Source organism: Gopherus evgoodei, chromosome 3 (assembly GCF_007399415.2).
Source record: "Gopherus evgoodei ecotype Sinaloan lineage chromosome 3, rGopEvg1_v1.p, whole genome shotgun sequence".
Taxonomy (NCBI): domain Eukaryota; kingdom Metazoa; phylum Chordata; order Testudines; family Testudinidae; genus Gopherus; species Gopherus evgoodei.
The window spans coordinates 750,371-772,235 of record NC_044324.1 but is presented as its reverse complement, the minus strand read 5'-3'; the positions used below and the strand labels follow the sequence as shown (position 1 = coordinate 772,235).

The 21,865-nt window shown below is 54.2% G+C and overlaps 1 protein-coding gene across 5 annotated transcripts; it reads right to left on the bottom strand.

Annotated features, from left to right (window-relative positions):
- Nucleotides 1-1,747: 1,747 nt before the first annotated feature.
- Nucleotides 1,748-21,382, bottom strand: SMUG1 (single-strand-selective monofunctional uracil-DNA glycosylase 1). 5 transcript variants are annotated; one of them, XM_030554418.1, is made up of 4 exons: nt 21,307-21,348; nt 19,328-19,871; nt 10,321-10,607; nt 1,748-3,796 (listed from the first exon to the last, which is right to left on the bottom strand). In XM_030554418.1, the coding sequence occupies exons 3-4, from the start codon at nt 10,594-10,596 to the stop codon at nt 3,269-3,271; spliced, it is 804 nt and encodes a 267-aa protein (XP_030410278.1). In that variant the 5' UTR covers nt 10,597-10,607; nt 19,328-19,871; nt 21,307-21,348; the 3' UTR covers nt 1,748-3,268. The 5 variants fall into 5 exon arrangements, with proteins under 5 accessions (XP_030410278.1, XP_030410276.1, XP_030410277.1 ...); XM_030554416.1 differs by lacking the exon at nt 19,328-19,871 and having other exon boundaries at nt 21,307-21,382; XM_030554417.1 differs by lacking the exon at nt 19,328-19,871 and having other exon boundaries at nt 21,311-21,359.
- Between the last annotated feature and the right edge of the window lie 483 nt (nt 21,383-21,865).

Here is a 21,865-nt window from a genome sequence, read left to right as displayed (position 1 = left end):
GCTTGAGCCCAGCCTCTACAGGGGACGGGGCTGTAACAACTCACATCCGCTGTGCATCAGCACAGAGAAGACGTTGTAACATACGCTCACCGGTGGGTTATGACGACACCCAAGACCTAGGGTTGGCAGACAGGTGCCAAACTGCATTTGGCATCCAGTCAATGATCAGCATGTGTCTGGCGCTGGACGTCAGGCCATGACCACATTCTGGGCTGGGCTGGTGAGGTCAAAATAGGGTGCTGGACAGGTGGGACACTCTGTAGCAGTCTGGCACACCCATATTCACCACTGTGATATGATTACATGTTTGGTACAAAGTCTGTCTTGTGAGGTATCATTTAAAGTCTTGAGCCACTGAACATTACTACCCTGTTGAATTGTATGTACTATCATTTTTTGGGAAGTTATGAAGTATTGCTCTATATTTGATACTGATGTGATGGGTTGGATCACAGAAAACCCCTTGGGAACTGCCAACTGATGTGCTGAGACTACCTCTGAGCCAGTTTTCCCTGGCAGCTTGGGACTCCAGTGCCCTGCCTAGTTCGAGCCAGACACGCTAGCCTACTACAAACACAGACCCAGGTCTGAACAACGTCCCCCAAAAGCTGCAGGCTTAACTGAAAATAGCTTAAGAAGTGTTCCTGTCTCTAACACTCAGATGCCCAGCTCCCAATGGGGTCCAAACCCCTAATAAATCCATTTTACCCTGTATAAAGCTTATACAGGGTAAACTCATAAACTGTTTGCCCTCTGTAACACTGATAGATATGCACAGCTGTTTCCCCCCACCCCCCAGCATTAATACATTCTCAGGATTAATTAATAAGTAAACAGTGATTTTATTACATGTAAAAAGTAGGATTTAAGTCAGTGGTCCCCAACCTTTTTCGTCTGGCAGGCGCCAGACTAAGGACCGTGGCAGCGGTTGAGCATCCGCCGAAGTGCCGCCGAAATTCGGCGGCATTTCAGCGGTTATTCGACTGCCAGCCAGCATGCAAGTGCATTTAGATGCCCCCACAGGCGGCCCCATTGGGGACCCCTGATTTAAGTGGTTCCAAGTAATAACAGATAGAACAAAGTGAATTACCAAGCAAAATAAAATAAAACATGCAAGTCTAAGCCTAATACCATAGGAAAGTGATTACAGATGAAATCTCACCCTCAGAGATGTTCCAGTAAGATTCTTTTACAGACTAGCCTCCTTCTAGTCTGGGTCCAGCAATCACTCACACCGCTGTAGCTACTGTCCTTTGTTCCAGTTTCTTTCAGGTATCCTTGGGGGTGGAGAGGCTATCTCTTGAGCCAGCTGGAGACAAAATGGAGGGATCTCCCAGGGGCTTAAATAGACTCTCTCTTGTGGGTGAAGACCCCCTCCTCTCTCCTATGAAGAATCCAGCTGCAAGCTGGAGTTTTGGAGTCACATCGGCAATTCATATGTCCATGCATGACTCAGAACTTTACAGCTGGCATGTTCACATGCTACCTTGAACATCCCCAGATAGACTTCTTATGTGGATTAGAGTCTTCCAAGGTCCATTGTCCGTTAAGTGTTTCCTGACTGGGCACTTAACTTGCAAATTCCTTTCTTAAGAAGCTGACCAAATGCCTTACTAAGGCTACTTATAATCAGACAAGTACACAGCCAATATTCATAACTTCGAACACAAAAATGATACATGCATAAAAATAGGATGAATATATTCAGTAGGTCATAACCTTTGCAGAGATATGTTACATGACATATGTAGCATAAAACATATTCCAGTTATGTCACATATACATTTATAAACATATTTCCATAAAGCATTATGGGGTGCGATGTCACAACTGAGATACGTGGTAAATGGGAAACACCCACCGCCGGCCTTTCAGTGGCAATAAAAAACAGCTGACAAGACAGATTTACATCAGGACCAGCCAGACATGTGTTGATGGCCCATCAAGAAGAATTCACTCTCTAAGACTCCTCAGAGAGGCCACATACGCAATGGAAGCTGCCTAACCCCCATGTCACAGCAAGGATCTTTGTGGCACCTGGAAGAAAGTATTTAAAAAAAGGGACAGTGACATCATCACTTGTCCTCTCTCCTCCCCTGAAGGCAACAAGAATGCTTGGAAGACAAAGGCTTTGAACTGAGGAGACTGGTCCCAGGCTGAGAGAGCGATCCAGCCTGTGTATTAAGAACTGTAACCTATCAGCAACATCCAGCGGGGTGAGAAAAGCTGTTTGATGTAAATCTTTGTCTGTTCAAGTTAGAATTTAGATTGCAAGTCTGTTCTTATTTCTTATGTAACCAACTTTGACCTCTGTGCCTAACACTGACAATCACTTAAGTTTATTAAGTGCAGGAAGATAGATTTTCCTTTAATGTTTTATCTTTAGCAATGAGTTTTTCTAAAGTGCTTGGGGAATCTACTCAGATTACAAAGGCTGGTGCATGTCCCCTATCCTTTGACGAAGGGGCAAACTAATTAATGAGCTTGCATGGTTCAAGAATAGGTCTTGAAGAGTGCAAGACGGTATATTTCTGGGGTGCAAGGCTGGGGGCTTGGGAGATGTGCTGGTGTTTCCCTCTGCATAGTTCAGGAGTGGCTTGGAGACCATTCAGGCAACTTAGCTGGGTGTGTCTCTGCATGCTGGTGCTGAATGATAACAGCCCCTGGGGGGGTTGGCAAAACATGCTTAAGGAGGCACAGCGGTCCCACAGTTCCAGGTCGTACCCCAGGGATCCCATCACAACAGGACACCAAGGGAGTGGATCTGGGCTGGTGTAAATTGGTCAGCACTCCAGGCTGCTTCCTGATGTCAAACACCGGCTCATCTCAGTGCTAAGGGGGCTGAGCAGCATGGGAACCGGTTTCTAACAAGCCGAGGGTGGAAGGATCTGACTTGCCCTTCCAACCAGGACTGGGCCCAGCCACAGAGAGGTGGCAGAACTGAAGACAGGCCTGAACCAAACCCCAGCTCGTGAGGATCTGAAGGCTGCAGTCCCTTTCTCCATCAGACACCAGTTGAGAGCAGGATCCGAGGCTGCTCCTCTGCAGCCCCCTATGGGGGATGTAGATGGTGGGTGACAAGACTCCAGGTGAGGGTATGGGGAGGTAGTGTTGGTGCAGGAAGCCCCAGCCTTCAGGACGGGGCTCCTGTTATCCGCTAATCAGTGGCAACGGCAACAGAAATGTATGTCCTAGGTGGCCAGGAGCATCGGCCATGAATGAGACCCAGTGAGTGTCTCCAGCAGGGGGTGCCCTCCCTGCCCCAGGCTCAGCCCGTCAACAGGGGCAAGACACGCAGCTCCTCCAGCCTGGCCTTGGCAATAGCCTCCCAGCCCCTGTTGGCCTGGGGATTGCGAGGCGAGGGGTGCATCAAGCCTTCCACCCGGACCTGGAGGCCAGCCGAGGCCAGGGCCTTGCGGGCCCGCTGCTCGGCAAAGCGGCCCACGCCGATCACCATGGCAACACTGAGCAGGCGCACGGCCTGGGCCAGCCCGTCGTCGCAGACCTGCAGCAGGCGCTCGCGCTGGGCGGCCGGCAGGTCGGCCGGCGTCAGGTTCTTGCCGCTCTGGCTCATGAAGAGCAGCGGGCAGTGGTTGTGGACGAAGCAGCGGCGGAAGAAGGCCTCAGGGCCAGTGCACAGCGAGCGGAAGAGGCCCCAGAAGCGGGCACCGCTCACCTCCGTCTGGGGACACTCCAGCCCCAGGACAGGTCTCTTGGGGTGCTCCTGGGCCGGCTTAGACACCTGCCCACGGATCTGCAGCCACTCCCGGACGTGACGCACCTCCCCAAAGGGCACCTGTGGGGGAACAAGAGCAGGGTCAGAGAGGAGCCTGGCCAGCAAGACCCCACCTCCTCCATCAGGGGAAGCCCTGGAGCCGGAGCCACAGCCATTGATAGGCTAAAGCCAAGAGCATCAGGGAAGCCAAAGGAGGTAGACACCATGGGAGGCAGTGTTGCCTAATGGATAAAGCATCACATTAGGAGAGTTGGGTGCTGGCCCTGGCTCTGTCATTGGCCTGCTGGATGACCTAGGGCAAAACGCTCTGTGCCTCAGTTTCCCCTCCCACCCTTTGTCTACTCAGAGTGCAAGCTCTTTGGGGCAGGACTATCTCTCAGTCTGTGCAGTGGCCAGCATGCTGAGATGGTTGGGTTCCTATTCTGGATCCGGGCCTTTGGCCACTGCTGCTATACAAACATTGTATAAAAACAACCCTTATTTTATTCTAGTCCTGGGAAATGAATGCAGGAGTCCTGGCTCCCATCCCCCACCCCTGCTCTAACCACTGGACCCCAGTCCCCTCTGAGAGCTGGAAACTGAACACAGGAGGCCCCCCCCTTTTACCCACCTGGACAGAAAAAGCAGAGACATCCAAGCCTCCTCCTGCAACCCTCTGTCCCAGCAAAACAGCCGTGTTTGAAGATCTGCATGGCCCCATCCCAGGAGCCATCCCTGCCAGGCCTAAGCGAGTAGCCAGGGCTCTTCTCAGGCTCTTCTCTGCCGCTCCCCGCCCATTCTGCAGCCAGGCAGAGGAAGCACTCCCTGGTAGGAAGTGGCCTCATCTCTAACAGGCTGGGATTAGGATCCCGCTGTACCACGGCCACAGAGAATTGATGCCTCCGCAGAAGGGGCAGGGGGGAGATGTTGCTTCACCCTTCCCCATCCTAACACAGACACAGGCCAATGCCTGGGACTGACTGGGTGCCCCATTTGCCAGAGAGCCGCCCCAGAGCAGGACTGGGGAAGGGACATCTGGTACAATGACCCCACTCCCAATAAGGAGGTAACAGGAGTCAATCCCACAGAGCAGGATTTCTCTCTCCCCACTGAACCCCAATCTCCTCGTAGCCCACTGCCATCCCCCACTCCCCCCCACACACACCAGGGGCACCCTCCCCCAGGGCCACCCCCAAAAATAATAATGCAGGCTGTTTACTGACAGGCCAGATGGGACCACTCATGTAGGAGACAGAAAAGGAGAGAGTGAGATTCGCACACAGCTCTACCGATGCCCCTCAATCCCAACCCACAGCCCCCTGCTACCCCAGCTCTGGGCTCACACACACCTCTCTGCCAGTGCCCCTCAATCCCAACCTGCAGCCCCCTGCTACCCTAGCTCTGGGCTCCCTCCCCACACACTCTGCTGGTACCCCTCAATCCCAACCCGCAGCCTCATGCTATTCCAGCCTTGGGCTCCACCCCCCCCAGTTCTGCCAATGCCCCTCAATCCTCACCTGCAGCCCCCTGCCTCCCTCTGTGCCAGTCCTCAAGAAGATGCTCCTAAGGTCAGACTCCCAGGCAGCTGCAAGCAAACACATCACCTGGAGCCAGAAACAACTTGGACCTTTTGCAGCTGGAAGGTTAATGATGTGGGGCATGGAGGGGCTGTGCCGGCCCCTGGGGAGTGCCATCGGGGTACAGAGCATTCCACCACTGTGACCCGGCCAGGTGTAGCTTCAGTACAGGTTCCCAGGAGGAGTCAGCTCGGCCGCTCAAGTGACACAGACCCAGGAGCCGCACTCCAGATCCTGGCGGGTTCATTTGCAGCTGCTCAGGCCGATGGGAGTTGTGAGGAGGGGCAGTGGATCTGTAGCCATTGGTCCTCTAAAATCCACTACCAGGGGTGTCCATCCCAGCTGGTCCCCCTTACCAGCAGCCTCGGCAGAGATGCCCCCAACCCCCATCTGCATCATATCCCTCACAGCAATACACTCGCCCAAAAGGAACCCACATGCTCTCTGCTGGAGGGGACAAGCTGCCTTGGGACCGTTGGGACTGAGCACCCAGCTCCCTGCAGGGAGCATCAGCACCAGACCAACAGGGCAGGAAACAGCCTGCAGAGGCTGCGGCTGGCTGGAGAGGAGCGCTGGGAAGAGAGAGACTTGCAGGCAGAGATCAGAGGGGAAATGGGGAATTGTTACCATATTGGAGCCATGGCGCTTCCCCCGCCCGAATTGAAGGGTGACATGCCAGGCCGTGAGGGACAGGGGTCAGTGCAGACCCAGCTGCAGAGAAGAGAGACTGGGCTTTGTTAACAGAGCAGCATGGAGTGGAGAGTGTGAGAGGAGACACAAGAGGCTGTGATTTCGCCATACAAGGCACTCGCTGGTCTCTGCCGGTGCAGGTCTCCGTAGAGGGTCCTGGTTATTTTCTCCCTAATGAGAATTTCGTGGCCGCCAGACAGCCAGCTCTGGGGGCTGGAGTGCACAGATCAGAGAGCAGCAGAGCAAGCTATGCACACAGACTCAGCATTCGTGGGCTGCAGCTTCCGTCCACCTGTGGCCGAAAGGCAGTTAAAGCCTAGTTCAACCTTTGCCTCTGCTGAGATGGGCAAGGAGGCGGCCAGTCAGTGCCCACTAGCATGGTGCATTAGGTGGTGCAGCCACCTCGGCCCTCAGTTCATTTCACACTGGCCGCCAGACCGGATCTGCACCCTGGAGGTCAGAGGCTGCACTCAGCCCACTGCCATCTGGTCACCCGCGAGGGGCATGGTGGCTCTACTCCCTGACACACACACACATCCCACGGGATGGAGGTTATTTGGAAAGGGGGCAGAGAAGGAGCACGAAGGCTGGAAGCATCTACGTTAGGTGTGGGAAGGGGAAGGAGGAGGGTGGGGCAGAGAGTATGGGATCTGAGCTCTGACTCAGCCCCCAGGGGAGGTCCAGAGCTACCAACTGCCAGATCTTCAAGCACGTGGCATGTCAGGAGCTGAACTCTTTGGAGGATCTGGGTAGGAGCATCACACTGGGAGTGCAGATCTGGTCCTGGCATGGTAGGAAAAACAAAACCTTCCTGACCCCTACAACCAGCCTGCTCCCTGGAGCATGAGAGTTGCTATCTATCTGAGGCACTTTTACAGCCCCCATCACCACAGCCTCTGAGCACCTCACAATTTCAGATGTATTTATCCACACAGCCCCTCACAGGGCTATTATCCGCATCTGGGCAACTGAGGCAGTAAGGCTAAGGGACTTGCCCAAGCTCACACAGGGAAGTCTGTAGCAAAAGAAGGATTTGACCCCACGTCTCCTGCATCCTAGGCTGGTGCCCTAACCACTATGCCATGCTTCCTGACCCCCGAAGTGCACAGAGATGCCTTGTTAAAAGGAGGCTTTCCCTGAGAGCCGGACAGGGGAAGGCACACCGGGGAGGGGTTCGCATGGCAGGGGGATTGGAAGGGAAGAACAGGGAGTCACAGGAAGATGCCCAGATGTGGTTTCTTGAGGCAGGAGGAGGTTGGGAAAGCTGGGAATGAGGGCTGAGAGCGGCTGAGATGGAGGCATCACGAGGGGGTGGAAGGATCCTAACCCAAAGCCCCAACACTCACCCCAATAGCTGCAGACTCCCAACCCTGCTGGCCCCAGAAAGGAACCCTGGGCTAGGAAACCATGGCGGCCGAACGAAGCCGGCTCCTGTGTTATTAGCTCCCTGCACAGAAGGTGAATTGATACAAAACATCAGGGGGGTCTCACCCCTCCCCCAGTGCCAGGGTCCTGCCGCGGCAGCCCTCACGGTCCTGGCCCTGCACTGCCCTGATCTGTAATCATATTTCAGGAGAAGCCAATCTCACCCTCTGCAGCCCCCAGTCCCCACAAAACAGCCCCCACCTCCCACGTATATCGATCGCCCCTGGGTCTAATGTCAAGATAAAGCCTCCCCTCACCCCTGCTCGCCAGATCTGCCAATTAGCAGCTGGACAAATGCAGCTTGGTGGGAGACACCCCCCACCCTCCAACCCCCCAATATAAATTAAAGCGCATTATTGAATGATTTGTTTAGCTGATCCTTTGACCTCTGACCCCATGACCAGGGGCTGTCAGAGGGGATCAGTGATGGAGCAGCTGTCAGGCACCGGGAGTAGAGAAGAGGCTTGGGGGAAGGGGTCTCCGTCTTGCTCTCCCATCCCCTCACATCATCTGGGGAGCGAGACGTGCTGCTCTCCCACTTTCTGGCCCTCTGCAAATGGATTCAACTACAGGTGAGTGGGGAAGAAGCAGTCACAGGGCAGCCTCCCACCTCTGCCAGTCACTTGGATAAACTGGCCAGCCCTCTATTCCAATGCCCACTGAGATCCTGAGGGTGGTACAGGCAGGATCAGGTCCTCGAGCTGGGACTGGGAAGGAGCTGGCTGGACAGACACCTGCGTGACAGCAGGGCTAAGGAGTTACCCATGATCCTCCTGTGATGTGGTTTTCCTGGTCAAACTCCATTATTTTTGTTACTTTAAAATCCCTCCCTGAAGCTTCGTATGGACAGAGAGTCCTTCTTCACTTCCTTTCCTAAAGTGCTGCCATTAAACAGCTGCTGCATTCCACCCCAGAGGTGGACCAGAGACAGACTTGTTGTTCTGTTTGTACAGCACCTAGCACAATGGGGTGCTGATCCATGACCAGGGCTCCTAGATCAGAGGTTTTCAAACTGGGGAGCGCACCCCCTTAGTAGGGTGTTGAGGAACGTTTGGGGGCGTGGGAGAACAAGTGGCCGTGCAGGGGAGGGTGCCTCAGGGAGGGAGCGATACCTCCAACCCCTGACTCATCTCAGCGGGCCACCCAGCCTATGGCTCGGTGTCAACGCCTCCATGCCCAGTGCTGGCTCTGCCCCCAGAGACCATTGCAGGCACTTTCCCCCACCCTGAAAGCCCCAGGGGAAGGGGTCGCAACCAAAAATTTTAATTCAAAGGTGGGGCTCCACTCAAAAAGTTTGAAAATTGGTGTCCTAGGTGCTACCACAATACTCATAAATAATAAAATAATAGTAATAATAGTAATTTTAGTGCTGGGTGAAGTGTAAACAGCTGCTGTGTCCCACCCCAGAGGTGGCTGCATTCACAAACTAAACAAACTGCAAGACTAAAGCATGGTAACAAATCACAGCCAGGCAGGAAACTCAGTCTATCCAGAGTACTTACATAGTACCATTACCACTGTATTTGAGCGCCTGAAAACCCCCTTGTGAGGCAGGGCTATCATCCCCACGGTAAAGATGGGGGAAACTGAGGCACTGAGCAGCTAGGAGACTCCCCCAAAGTCTCACACGAAGGCTGCGGCCAAACAGGAGCTTGAATCACAGTCTCCCAAGTGCGAGGGTAGGGTCCGAACCATCGGACCCTCCATCTTCTCACTGAGTAAAAGGAGACTCTCCATTAGTAGTACAGAGCCTATGACACACAATAGAGCAGTTCTGGTTCCATACAGTAGAGGGCAGCAATCACACACACGTGTGCGCATGCGCTGGCGCTTTGCAATATCTTCGCAAGCCCTGGACTCTGACACCAACTTTCCACTCTGCTTCCTGGCATGGCATCAAAGGAGGAGTGGATCTACATGGCCCCCGTCCAGTTAAACGTTAGAAGCGGCGGTAGGGAACACTGGTCTCACCTGCGCACAGGGAATCAGTATGTCAGAGCCTGCTACATGAGCAGCACTTAAGGCAGCTGCAGCTCCTTGGGCAGATGAGCGTTAACGGCAGGAGATCCTGCTGCAGCGCAGGCGCCTAATTACTCCCCGAATTAACGCCATTAATATTAACCAGCTGCATTGTATCAACCAACCAGCTCGCGGCTCCCAGCTGCAGCCACTGAACAAAGCACACTCCCAGGGGGCACATCATCAAAATGTGTCATGGTCCAAAGGGTAGGGTACTGGGCCAGGACACCTGGGTTCTATTCCCAGCTCTGCCATGCGTGCGCCCGTGGGCAACTTTCCCCTCCTGCTCTTTATGTATGTAGATTGTAAGTTCCGTGGAGCAGGGATGGCCTCCCATTATGTGTACGTGCAGCTCCGGGCGCACAACCAGATCTTGGGTGGGGCTTCTATGCTCTGCTATAATGCCCACACTAACGTTATTTGACTTCACGGAGCTAAGGCCGATTCACACTCGCTGGGGTCTGGCCGCATTGATTTCCATGGAGCTATGGCTGATTGACACTCGCTGGGGATCTGGCCCATTGGTGCAAACGTGCAAGGTCTCACCACCACCCCCCCCACTCCCCTACCTCCGGCAATCACCACACACTGGCTGTGGTCAGTAGGTACAGGAATGTCTCACGGGCACTTCCAATGCACCCACCGTGCAACTCAAGACATGTCCCAATTCTGCCCCAGCCCCCAAGATTCCAGTTCAAATGTGGGGAGACTGGTCTCATCTAAAGCCTCAAAGGGCTCCAGGGCCCATAACAACACGGGGCAAGATCCTGGGCCCACTGAAATCAATGGCCAAATGCCCAGTGGGGCCAAGACATTGCCCACAGTCGCTGCTCCAATCCCCATCTCCCATTTGCCTCCCTTGCCCAAGTGCCCCCGTGGGACGGGCTGCCTTACCCCAGTCTGTGCCATCCCGAATGGGCCGGGGTTCATGCCGAGGAAAAGCACCTCTTTAGGGGAACAGCAATATCTCTTCACATAGTCCTCGTGAGGCTCCCAGGCGTACTCCAGAGGGTTGTAGACGTAACAGACAGGGTCGAGGAAGGAGAGCTCCCTGAGACGCACATTCTGCTCCAGCTCGGCCTGCAGGAACTGGGTGGCCAGGACGCCCCCCTGGGGGAAGGGCGGACCCACAGGGGTGGCACCGAGGGGAGCATCCGGCTGGTCCATCATGCTGCCATCTCCTGCCAAACAGACACTAGCCAGTAAGAACCACCCAGCAGGAGAGATGGGGGAGACATGTGATGTTTGGGGGCCATTTTCAAGATCCCTTGTGAGGGAACAGATCCCCTGCCACACCCCCTGCTTATCCACAGGGCACGTGCAGCTCCAAGCACTTGCTGCCAGGGTGGAGAGGGGGCCTAGGTCTCCGTGGTGCCACTGCTGGGGTTGCCAACAGAGGACCAGCTGTCGTGGCAGCTCTGGGCACACAACTTGGTTCCACTCCGAGGCAGCGCGAGACTGAGCAAACTCGCCTGACAGAGGCTGCCGTGGATGGGTCACCCCCGCTGGCCCAGGTAGAAGGGAGCTGGCGCCCTTACAGTCAATGACTCCAGCCCAAGCCACCGAGTCCTCCTGGCCGGGAATTGGATTCAAACCTACAGTCGTTCCCTTGAGCCAGCCGGGCCCTGACCTGGGGCCAGATTTTAACCTGCGCGCTAGATGTGGAAGGCCCATACCCTGTACCCAGCACCCTCGAGCATCTGATGCCAATGACCTGGATTGGAACTGGGGCCCCCTTAGAGGTGAAAGGCCCCATATCCCATTCCCTGATCTCTCCTAAACCAACCAGTCCCTTGACCCTGAGATAGGAGCCAGTATTCCCAGCAGGAAAGGCCCCATATCCCATTACCCACCCCCTTGAGCTAGCCAATACCCCCGCCCTGCATCTGGATCACAGCCAGCCCCCCACTCCTCCTGAGGAAAAAAGCTCCATATTCCATCTCCCCTAAGCCATCCCCCACTGCCAGCAGCCTGGGGCCAGATTGGAACTGGTACCCCCTAGAGGAACTGGGGTAATGGGATATGGAGCCTACCTCCTCTGAACCAGCCAGTCTTCCCACTCCTGGGCCAGACTGGAGCCAGTGCCCCTAGAGGAGAAAGGCCTCATCTCCCAATCCCACATTTCCAAAACCCCTATTTTGTACCAGAATTCTTTCTGTGCTGTAACTCAGATGAGTGATTTCATCGTAGCCCTGGTTACAAGTGAACCAAGAAAGACCTTCACATAGATCCCTCCACGGGGAATGTGCTTTTTATAGCCCTTTTTATGACTGTAATTAGTAAAGCATTCGCTCAGATACAAACCATTACTGTAAATAATCTATAAATGCTTTGTGCTGTGATTAAACACACACACACACACACACACACACACCCTACAAAACCCAGATTCGCACTTCCGCCCGTGAGGGAGGAGAAAATTAACCTTCCAAGAGCCCAACCGTAAGGCACTTGCAACGAGCATTATCATTCAATTACGGTAGCACACAACCAAGATCAGGACCTCATTATTATTATTATTAATTATGTGTATTACAGCAGCGCCTGGGAGCCACAGTCACGGGCCAGGACCCCTGTGCTCTAGGCACTGTACAGTATTTATTAGGTGTATTACGGTAGCATCTCGAAGCCTCAGTTATGAGCCAGGACACCATTATGTTAGGTACTGTGCAATACATTTAGGTGCATTATGGTAGCATCTAAGCCAGGACCACACTGTGCTAGGTGCTGTACATTAGGTGTATTACAGTAGCACCTAGGAGCCCGTCATGGATGAATGTGCTAGGAGCTGTCCGAACAGAGAACAAAAAGTCCCCAGCCAGAGAGCTTTCAGTTTAAACAGACAAGGGACAGCAGGAGAAACTGAGGCACAGACCAGGGAAGTGAATTGTCCACAATCACCCAGCAGGCCAAGCTTAGGGTTACCAACTTTCTGATTGCAGAAAATCAAACACCCTTGCCCTGCCCTTTCTCTGAGGCCCCATCCCCAACCTCCATCGCTTGCTCTCCTCTACCCTTGCTCACTCATTTTCACCAGGCTGTGTGCGGCATGTCCCTCTAGCTCAGGGGTTCTCAAACTGGGGGTCAGGACTCCTCAGGGGGTCACGAGGTCATTTCGGGGCAGGGGGTCCGCAAGCTGTCAGCCTCCAACCCAAACCCCATTTTGCATCCAGCATTTATAATGGTGTTAAATATATAAAAATGTGTTTTTAATTTATAAGGGGAGGTCACACTCAGAGGCTTCCTATGTGAAAGCGGTCACCAATACAAAAGTTTGAGAACTACTGCGCTAGCTCTTAGATGCAGAGGTGGCCATGGGGCCCCATGCGCTCCCTCATCCACAGAGTGCCTATCCTGCAGCTCCCATTGGCCGTGGTTCCCAGCCTAGGAGCTGGAGGGACATGCCGGCCACTTCTGGGAACTGCACAGAGTCGGCTGCTGCAGCCAACCACTTTTAGCAGCCCAGCCAGTTGTGCTGACTGGAGCCACTAGGGTCCCTTTTCGAAAACCAGATGCCTGGCAACCCTACTCCGCTGCCCCAGCCACTAGGCCAGCGCTTCTCAACCTTTGCAGTGTGGCAACCCCTTAGCTGAATCAAAACTGTGCACGTTTACTTTCAGAGTAAAAAATGGATCAATGCAAACAATGCTAGGCCTGTGTAAGTGATGCTTTGTGTGCATTTCGAGCCAGAGACAGACAATACTTGATCTTGAATGGTCAGGAAATTGGGGGACGAGATTTTCTTTGCTTAGACTGTAACAATATCTTCAACCTGTGATTGCCTTTTGTCACCCCATCCCCACCCTCGGGGATGTGACCCACCACTACAAAAACACCACCCTCTACTGCACCACCTCTCTGCATCCTACCTTGCTGCCCAGCACCGGGAAGCACAGGGGTATCAGCACAGCAGGTGGAAAAATGGCGTATCAGACCTCTCAGATCACAAGAACGAATGGGGATAAACTGGTGATCGACGCTGGGAACGAGGTGGCTTTGTTCCCAGATTCAGAGATTCTAAGGCCAGAAGGGACCATTGTGACCATGTCCTGTATGGTACAGGCCAGAGAACTAACCATCAAAGGCCGGCAGTTCAGCAGCCGTCTCCTTAGGACAGCGGGGGGCAAAGGACCTAACTAGTGTGAAGCAGGAGCTTGCTAAATTTCTGAATGGGCGTATCTGATGGGGTTGCTGAGACAGCAGGGACTGGATGCTGTGTCCCAGGAGATCCCATCCAGTCCTTCATCCTACCAACAGGTGATGCTTCCAAAGAGACTGATGCAGCACCCTCACAATAGCAGGCTGTTTTCCACCTCCTTCCGCTTGAGGATTTCTAAGCACTCTGCAAACAAGAGCTAGTCAGGGTTTAAGCTCTGATTCAGGGATATTTTCCATAGATTCCAAGGCCAGTAGGGCCGCTCTGATCCTCTAGTCTGACCTCTGCATAATAGAGGCCACTGAACCCCCCCCACAATCATTCCTGTCAGAACTAGAGCAGATCTTTTAGAACGTCTGACCTTGATTTAGAAATTGACAAGGGATGGAGAACCCACCATGCTCCTTGGTAAATCATTTCGATGTTTTTTACCTCACTGGTAAAAACATGCACCTTAGCTCCAGTCTGAGTGCATCCAGCTTCAACTTCCACCGCTGGATCTTGTTAGACCTTGGCCTGCTAGACTGGGATCCCCTATAGACTGGGATCAAGTCACCCCTGAACAAGGCCAAATTCAGTTGACTAGGGGCAGGCAGGCGAAGGCACTAGGCCTGATGCAGCTGACTCCCAAGCAGGCGTGAGCTCTCCGAGCACAAACTGCACTGTTGCCTACTTGCACTGGTGCAGCTATGCCGGTTGCCGGAGTGGGAGCCAAACCCAGCCGAGACAGTGCGCCTAGGACTGTGGAGTATATTTTCCTCACCAGCATCTGGCCACGCAGCGGGCACATGGCAAGAGACCCAGGAAGGCCAAGAGTGTGCCTGATTTTAGCCCCAGATGATGGTGTTTGCGAATGGGACATTCACGACTCTCCTGTTCAAAACGTTCGTGTTGTCCACTGGGAGGTGAAACAATTCTCTGGAAAAGGGAGACGTGTGATCCAGCAGTGCCAGAAGAATTCCTGGGTTCTATCCCCGGCTCTGTGAGGGCAGTGGTGTCTAGTGGCTAAAGCGGGGGGCTGAGTGTCAGAACTTCTAGGTTCTATGCCCAGCACACAGAGGGGAGGTGTGTCTAGTGGTAAGAGCAGGAGACTGAGCACTATTCTCACCCTAATGCTGATTCTCTGTGTGATTGTGGGTAAGTCACTTCCTCAGTCTGCGCCTCAGTTTCCCCATCAGTAAAATGGGGATAATGACCATGGACCTTCCTTTGAAACACACTTTGAGGTCAAGGGATGAAAACGTGCTGTCCTAGAAGTGCACAGAATTCGTTGCTATTATTAATAAGTGATCGAGTGGCAATGTGATGCAGTGGCTGCACTGGCCTGGGTCTTAGGACAGCTAGGTTCTGTTCCCGGCTTTGCTACTGACCTGCTGTGTGACTGTGGTAAAGTCACCTCCTCGAGCTGTGCCTCGGTTTCTCCTCACACTTCTGGTCTATTTAGACTGTGAGGTCTTTGGGGCAGGAAATGTCTCGCTCTGTGTCTGTCCAGCACCCAGCACCACAGGGCCCTCATCTCAGTCTGGGTAATATTAATAATCATGAGCTCAAAAAACAGAGCAAAGAATTGCTTCTGCCCTTATGGGGGTATCCTGCCACCCGAGCTCCTCCTAATCCGGGGAACTTCAAACCCTCAATGCAGGGGGGAAGGGGCTGTCCCATCATCAAACACTCTGTTTGCACCGAAGTGTAATCCCCTTGCCAACTGCGCAGGGTACAAAGCCATCTGCCCCAGACAGAAGCCGCCTAGGAATGCCATGCTCCCAGATGATGCATTAGCACCATTCCACCTGCGGAAAAAGGGGATGCCTTCAACTTTTAACACAGGAAGGGGACGGGACACAAGGTTAGCTGAACAGGTTCCCCACACAGCATCAGTCACAAACCATTTCCCCAGCAGGGGTCGGGGATGGTCTAGACTCCAGGTAGCTGCACAGAGGGGCTTTGGAGACTCGAGACAGCCAGTCCAAAGGACTAGATTTTCCTTAGTCCCTCCCAGTTCCCTGCAAGCCCCTCTCCCACAATATTCCAGGTGGGCTGGCTCTGTTACCATTGGTCAGCTAAGTCACATGGTTTGGGTATGAGACATTATTTCTGCTGTCCAGTGATGGAGGACGCTCCCATCCATTTGAGTCATAGATTTGAAGGTCAGAAGCAGGGGCAACTCTAGGGATTTTGCCGCCCCAAGCACGGGAGGCAGGCTGCCTTTGGCGGCTTGCCTGCGGAGGGTCTGCTGGTCCCACAGCTTCAGCAGACCTCCCGCAGGAGGTCCATCGAAGACGCGGGACCACCAGACCCTCCGCAGGCACTCCTGCGGGAGGTCCACCAAAGGTGTGGGACCAGTGGACCCTCTGCAGGCATGCTGCGGGAGGTCCACCGAAGCTGTGGGACCAGCAGACCCTCCACAGTGACCAGCAGAGCGCCCCTCGCAGCATGCCAGCCCAAGCACATGCTTGGCGTGCTGGGGCCTTGAGCCGCCCGTGGCCAGACGGGACCATTATTGATGAGGTGTCAGGAAGGAATTCCCACCCGACCACAACCCCCCAGCTCAGATTGGTTGGGACCTTGGGGGCGGGGGGGTTCCATCTTGCTTTGCAGCATGGGGTGTGGATCGCCTGTTGGGATCATGTCTGCATATCCCACCTAATCAACTCCCTACCACTCCAGGGGCCTCAGGCATCGGTGGCATTTCTGTCTCGCCTGTTCTCTGCCTGTGGCGCACAAGGGTCTGTCTACATGGCGAGTTACTGCACGGCAAGTCAGGGCAAGCCACAAGGCAGCAAAAGTCGCAGCTTTGCCAAGCGCCCCGCGTTTTCATGGCCATACATCTCAGGACAAAAATAGTTTTTTCTACCTAATGCCATTGGGCTCAATACAGAGGTAACTGGTGAAATTGAATGGCCGGTGGTATAGAGGCTCTAATGGACCCTTCTGGCCCAAAACTCTACTCTCCTCTGCAGGGCCGGCTTTAGGCTGATTCCCCCGAATTGGGCCCCACGCCCTAAAGAACAGCGCCGAACTTAGGCGCCTTTTTAATTTTTACTCACCCGGCGGCGGTCTGTCACTCACTCTGGGTCTTCGGCTGCATTTCGGCGGCAGGTCTTTCAGCGCCGTGGAAGACCCGGAGCAAAGACCCGGAGCGCTGCTGGGTGAGTCATCCCTGCCAGGGCCCCGTCGAAACTATTCGAAACAGGCCCTGCACTTCCTAAAGCTGGCCCTGCTCCCCTGTAGCACCGGCCAATCTTACCCACTGAGTTCTGCATGCAGGATGAGCAGCACATGAGAATCTCTATTTCCTTCTGTGGGATCCCCCATCATCTGCACCTGGTGTCTCTTGCCTACTACTCAGATGGGAAACTCCCTGGGGCAGAGAACATCTTATTGTTCTGTTAGTGTAGGGGGTCCTGGCCTGTGACTGGGGCTCCTAGGTGTCACGGCAATAAATAAATCAGAAGAGTAGCCATACTGCAGAAAGCTCAGGCTACCTCTCCTAAATCAATGATTCCCAGGAGCTGGCTCACATCTGAGCTACATCATGGTGGAAGATCCACTAATTGGATCTTTACCTGACTCCCAGCCTACCCGCCAGACCTCACTTCCCTGCCACAGCCAGGGACAGAACCCAGGAGTCCTGACTCCCAGTCCCCTGTTTTCAGCACTAGACTGCACGCTCACTTCCCCAGCTTAGTGAATTTAGGGGCCCGATGGACACAGCAGGAGAATGATGTTGTCCAGATATTCACAAATCAGGTACAGCTGGGCCAGCCCCCTCTTTTCCCCCACCCCATCCTCAAATTGCAGCTGAGTAAATAGGTTGCAGTGAATAACTCCACCTCATTCCCTGCAGCTGCCAGCCGATCAACACTTCCTCCAAATAACTGGATCTCCCTTAGTGCTGCCTGGTTCCCTGCAAGCCCATCCCTCGATATTCTAGCTGGACTGGTTTGACTACAACTGATCAGCCAAATTACATGGTGTGGTTTGGCTTCCCCAGTCGGTTGAGCTGGCAAAGCACTCCTGGTTTGGATGCTCATGTTACAGAGTGCAAAACTGGGTGCCAGCAAATAACCCCTGGAATCTGCTTCTCCCAAACACTGGGGCCAAAGCAACAAGTGCAGAATCCCCTCCCACCTCCCAGCCAAGGCCACTCTGCTGGAACTGCTCAACTGGGAGCAAGTTTCATAGTGGGTTTTATGCCCTGTACCTCTGGCAGCATGGCCCAAAGCAGGGCACTGTCCTGGGATCCAGGACACCTGGATTCTATTCCCAGCTGTGCCATCAACTTAGGTCCAGTCCCTTCCCCTCTCTGTGCCCATAGGCTGGGAGCTGTTTGGGCCAGTGACATCTCACCATGGATCCATGCAGCCTCCAGCACAATGGGGAACATAGTTGGGTGGTCTACATGCTACTGTGATACAAAGAATGTTGAGACCTACCAAACTCACCGTCATTCAGTGCTAACAGCTCTTCGTCTCTACAGGACTGACCTGAACTGTTGACCTAGCTGCCAAAGGCCCCAACCCCAGAGGCAGCCGGCCTCTGCCCTGCTTAGTCTTTGCAAAACTAGTTTGTCCAAGGCCTAAGGGCTGTTGACATCGGTTGCAATGCAGCTCCTCTGACCTGGCCTAGGTTGCAAAACAGGCCCAGAGGGGTCGCTACCAGCAGATCAGATTACTTGCTGGGCCAGCCTTAACCATCTGACAGGGGCACCACTCAAACCAACAGAGTGCACTGGGAATGGGTCCCTGAACCTTTCATCTCCAGGTCACCAGTTCAAACCCAGGCAGGGCCCACAGTGACACAACCATGGGAGTGCTGCTCAGTGGGGAGCGACATGGCAGGTGCAAGTTCAGTTCCTTAGGGGACAGGGAGCCACATCGCAAAACCTATCAGCACAAGGAGCACTAACAGGCTCCTTCCTTGGGTCCTTGACCCCCTGCTAATGGGCTATGGAGATGAAGCTCCCCTCTGTCAGGGGGCTGGAGAGCAGAGATGAAAAAAAGATTCCCTAGGCATAGGGGCAAGCGGGGAGGAGTCCTTGGCATTGTCTTACAGCCCCCTAGGTAGGTGGAATGGGATACTCTGCTCACTATGCCAGGTCTTCACCAACAAAATGGGGCCAGGGAAGGGGCCAGGGGTATGCGCAGAGCCCCCAAGGCCTACATTCTCTGTGTCCCCATCCTGGAACAAGGCCAACACCAAAGCTCAGAACGTTTGAGGGCCTGTCATGGGGACCCTGTAATGCCAGCTGGATCGGCAGCCCTAAGTCTGAGAGGAAATTTGGTTTGGGATGTGTCTGCACTCTCACTGCTGGGATGGAGAGGAGTGGGAGCTGCCTGGATGTGCAGCAGGTCTCCCTTGGATCCCTTTCCAGCCCTGGGTTCAAATCCACCCTTAATTCTCTGATAGTCCCTACAGCAACACACTAGAGATTCTAATTCAATACCCAGCCCCAACCTCTTACTCCCTGTCCCAAGCACTGCAGGGGGAGCACCCCGAGTTGCTCTACAGCGTCACCTCTGGCCAATCTAGACACTGCACCGATGAATCCCAGCCAGCCACATTTGGACAGAGCACGGCTGGTGTGATACAAAGGGAGCAGAGATGGAGAGATCTTGCAAACGCCATCTGTAGCAGAGCTAAAACTGGAGAAACATTTGGGACTCATGAACACTTTCATCCATGCAAATCATGTCCCATCACAGAGAACCAAATGCGGCACTTTCTGTCTGTGAAAATACTCACCCGTCAAACTCTTCAACTGTTGGGCCAGCTCTGGTGCAGTCTGATGTTTCCATTTCACAGATGGCCAACATTTCAAACAGAGACCCTTGATTTCAGGCGCCCAATTTTACACCATGAGAGGCTAAGCAGACAAAGGCTCAGCTGAAATCCACAGGAGTTGTGGGCTCTCCACTCTTCTCAAAAAGCAAGCCCAAGGTGTCACAATCTGGGCACTCAAAAATCAGGGGCCAATTTCAAAAACATTGGCTTAACCATCTTGACGAAGGTCACACAGCTAGCCAGAGGCACAACCAGTGAAAGCCAGGCTGTCTGGCGCTGAATCCCCTACTCTAACCCGTGCACAATCTTGACTTTTTGCTGCCTGGAAATGGCCCAGGGCCTTGTCAACTTAGTAATGTGTCCCCAGGGACAATCTGAGAGACGGTACCACTGGCTGGGCTCAAGCAGAGAAGGGGGGCTAACAGGGCAGGTCTTATATGTTTCCATGCTGGGGATCTCTCCTCAAGACTCTTGGAGAGGCTTCCTGGTTCTGATCCCGGACTGTCTGTGTGGCAATTGAGATATGGTTACATATATAAAACTACTGGGGCAGGGCCAAGCAGCCAAAAGGAAGAGAAACTCATCTTAAGGGAGCAGTGTGGCTGTCGGGAGCTCATGAAACCCCCATTCCTTTGTATCTGAGGTGCGTCTGCCCTCTCCACAAGGGCAGGGCTCAAGGCTGAATTTGCCCCCTATTATCGGCAACTTGAATCTCTTCAGGTCACTTTGTGAATTGGTCTCTTGCCCATTTGCTGCCCCCAGATTTCTGTGCTGGTGATAAAAGCCGAGCATGGCTGGGTTCACACCACAACAAACAGAATGATGCAGACAGGGATGCCTTGCGGGAGGGAAGCAGGGTGAGTCAAATCAGGGAGCCTAGACCAAGCCGCAAACTAACCCAGGGCATCACACTGAGGGAGGGGCAGCTCCCAGGGTGCCAAAGAGGGTGCTCCACCCCCAACTGAAGGTGGGGGGAGAGAGAACAAACTCCCTTCCATCTCTTCCTTCTTCATTCCCCTGCCCAGCTCCCGCCTCCCTCCCTCCTTCCTCGCTCCCCCTTCTCTCCTCTTCTTCACTCCTCCTCCCAGCACCCCCCTCCGCTTCCTCTTCCTTCTCTTCCCCACCTTCACTCCCCCTCCCTCCTCCGCTTCCTCCTCCTTCTCTTCCCCACCTTCTCTCCCCCCAGCTCCCCCCTCCTCCTTTTCTTCCCCACCTTCACTCCCCCCAGTTCCCCCCCGCTTCCTCCTCCTTTTCTTCCCCACCTTCTCTCCCGCCCAGCTCCCCCCTCCCTCCTCCTTTTCTTCCCCACCTTCACTCCCCCCAGTTCCCCCCGCTTCCTCCTCCTCCTCTTCCCCACCTTCACTCCCCCCAGCTTCCTCCTCCTCCTCCTCTTCCCCACCTTCACTCCCCCTCCTGCTTCCTCCTCCTCCTCTTCCCCACCTTCACTCCCCCTCCGCTTTCTCCTTCTTCCCTCCCACTCCCAGCTCTCCCCTCCGCTTCCTCCTCCTTTTCTTCCCCACCTTCCCTCCCCCCTCCCTCCTCCTTCTCTTCCCCACCTTCCCTCCCCCTCCCAGCTCCCCACTCCGCTTCCTCCTCCTTTTCTTCCCCACCTTCACTCCCCCCAGTTCCCCCCCCGCTTCCTCCTCCTTTTCTTCCCCACCTTCACTCCCCCTCCCAGCTCCCCTCTCCCTCCTCTTCCCCCCTCCCAGCTCCCCCTCCGCTTCCTCCTTCTTCCCTCCCCCTCCTCGCACCCCTCTTATCTCCACTCCCCCACCCCCCGATGGGAGAGGGGGAGGAGGCAGACAAAGGGGGGCTGCATTCTCTTTCCCCCACCTCCCTTTCTCCACTTCCCCCCTTGGGGCAGCATCCAGCTCTTCCCTCCTGCCTCACCCTACGGGCCCCGGGTCCCAGCGCCGCCACCCGACTCGCCCACCCCTTACCTGCCTCTTCCAAACTCAGGGTTCTCCCCCGCGGCCAGCTTCCCTTGTGCCCTCGCAATGGCCGCTGGGAGCTGTAGTCTTTCCGCCTTCCACGTCCCTTTGGCACTCAGCTGCAGCCCTTCCACCCTCGCACTACAGCTCCCAGCAGGCGCCTGGGAGCCACGGGGGAGGCTGGGAGATGTAGTTCCGAGGGGCAGAAGCATGTGGATGCGTTGATCCCTGCTACAGCAGCATCAATGGACATGTATATGTGTTTGTGTATGTTAAAAGGACACTAGTAGGGGGTGTTATAAGGACAAATAGGCGGATGAGTATGTTATAAGGACACAGGTGTTGTGTGTGTGTTGTAGGGACATGGGTGTGGGTGTTATAGGGACACAGGCATGTGTGTTTTATAAGGATACAGGGGTTATAAGGACATACAGGGGTGTGTGTTTGTGTTTGTTTTAAGAACACAGAATTGTATGTGTGTGTGTTATAGGGACACATAGGGTGATGAGTGGCTGGGTGGGTTATTGTTATGGGGACATAGGCAGTTAGTTGAAAAATAGAACCAGAT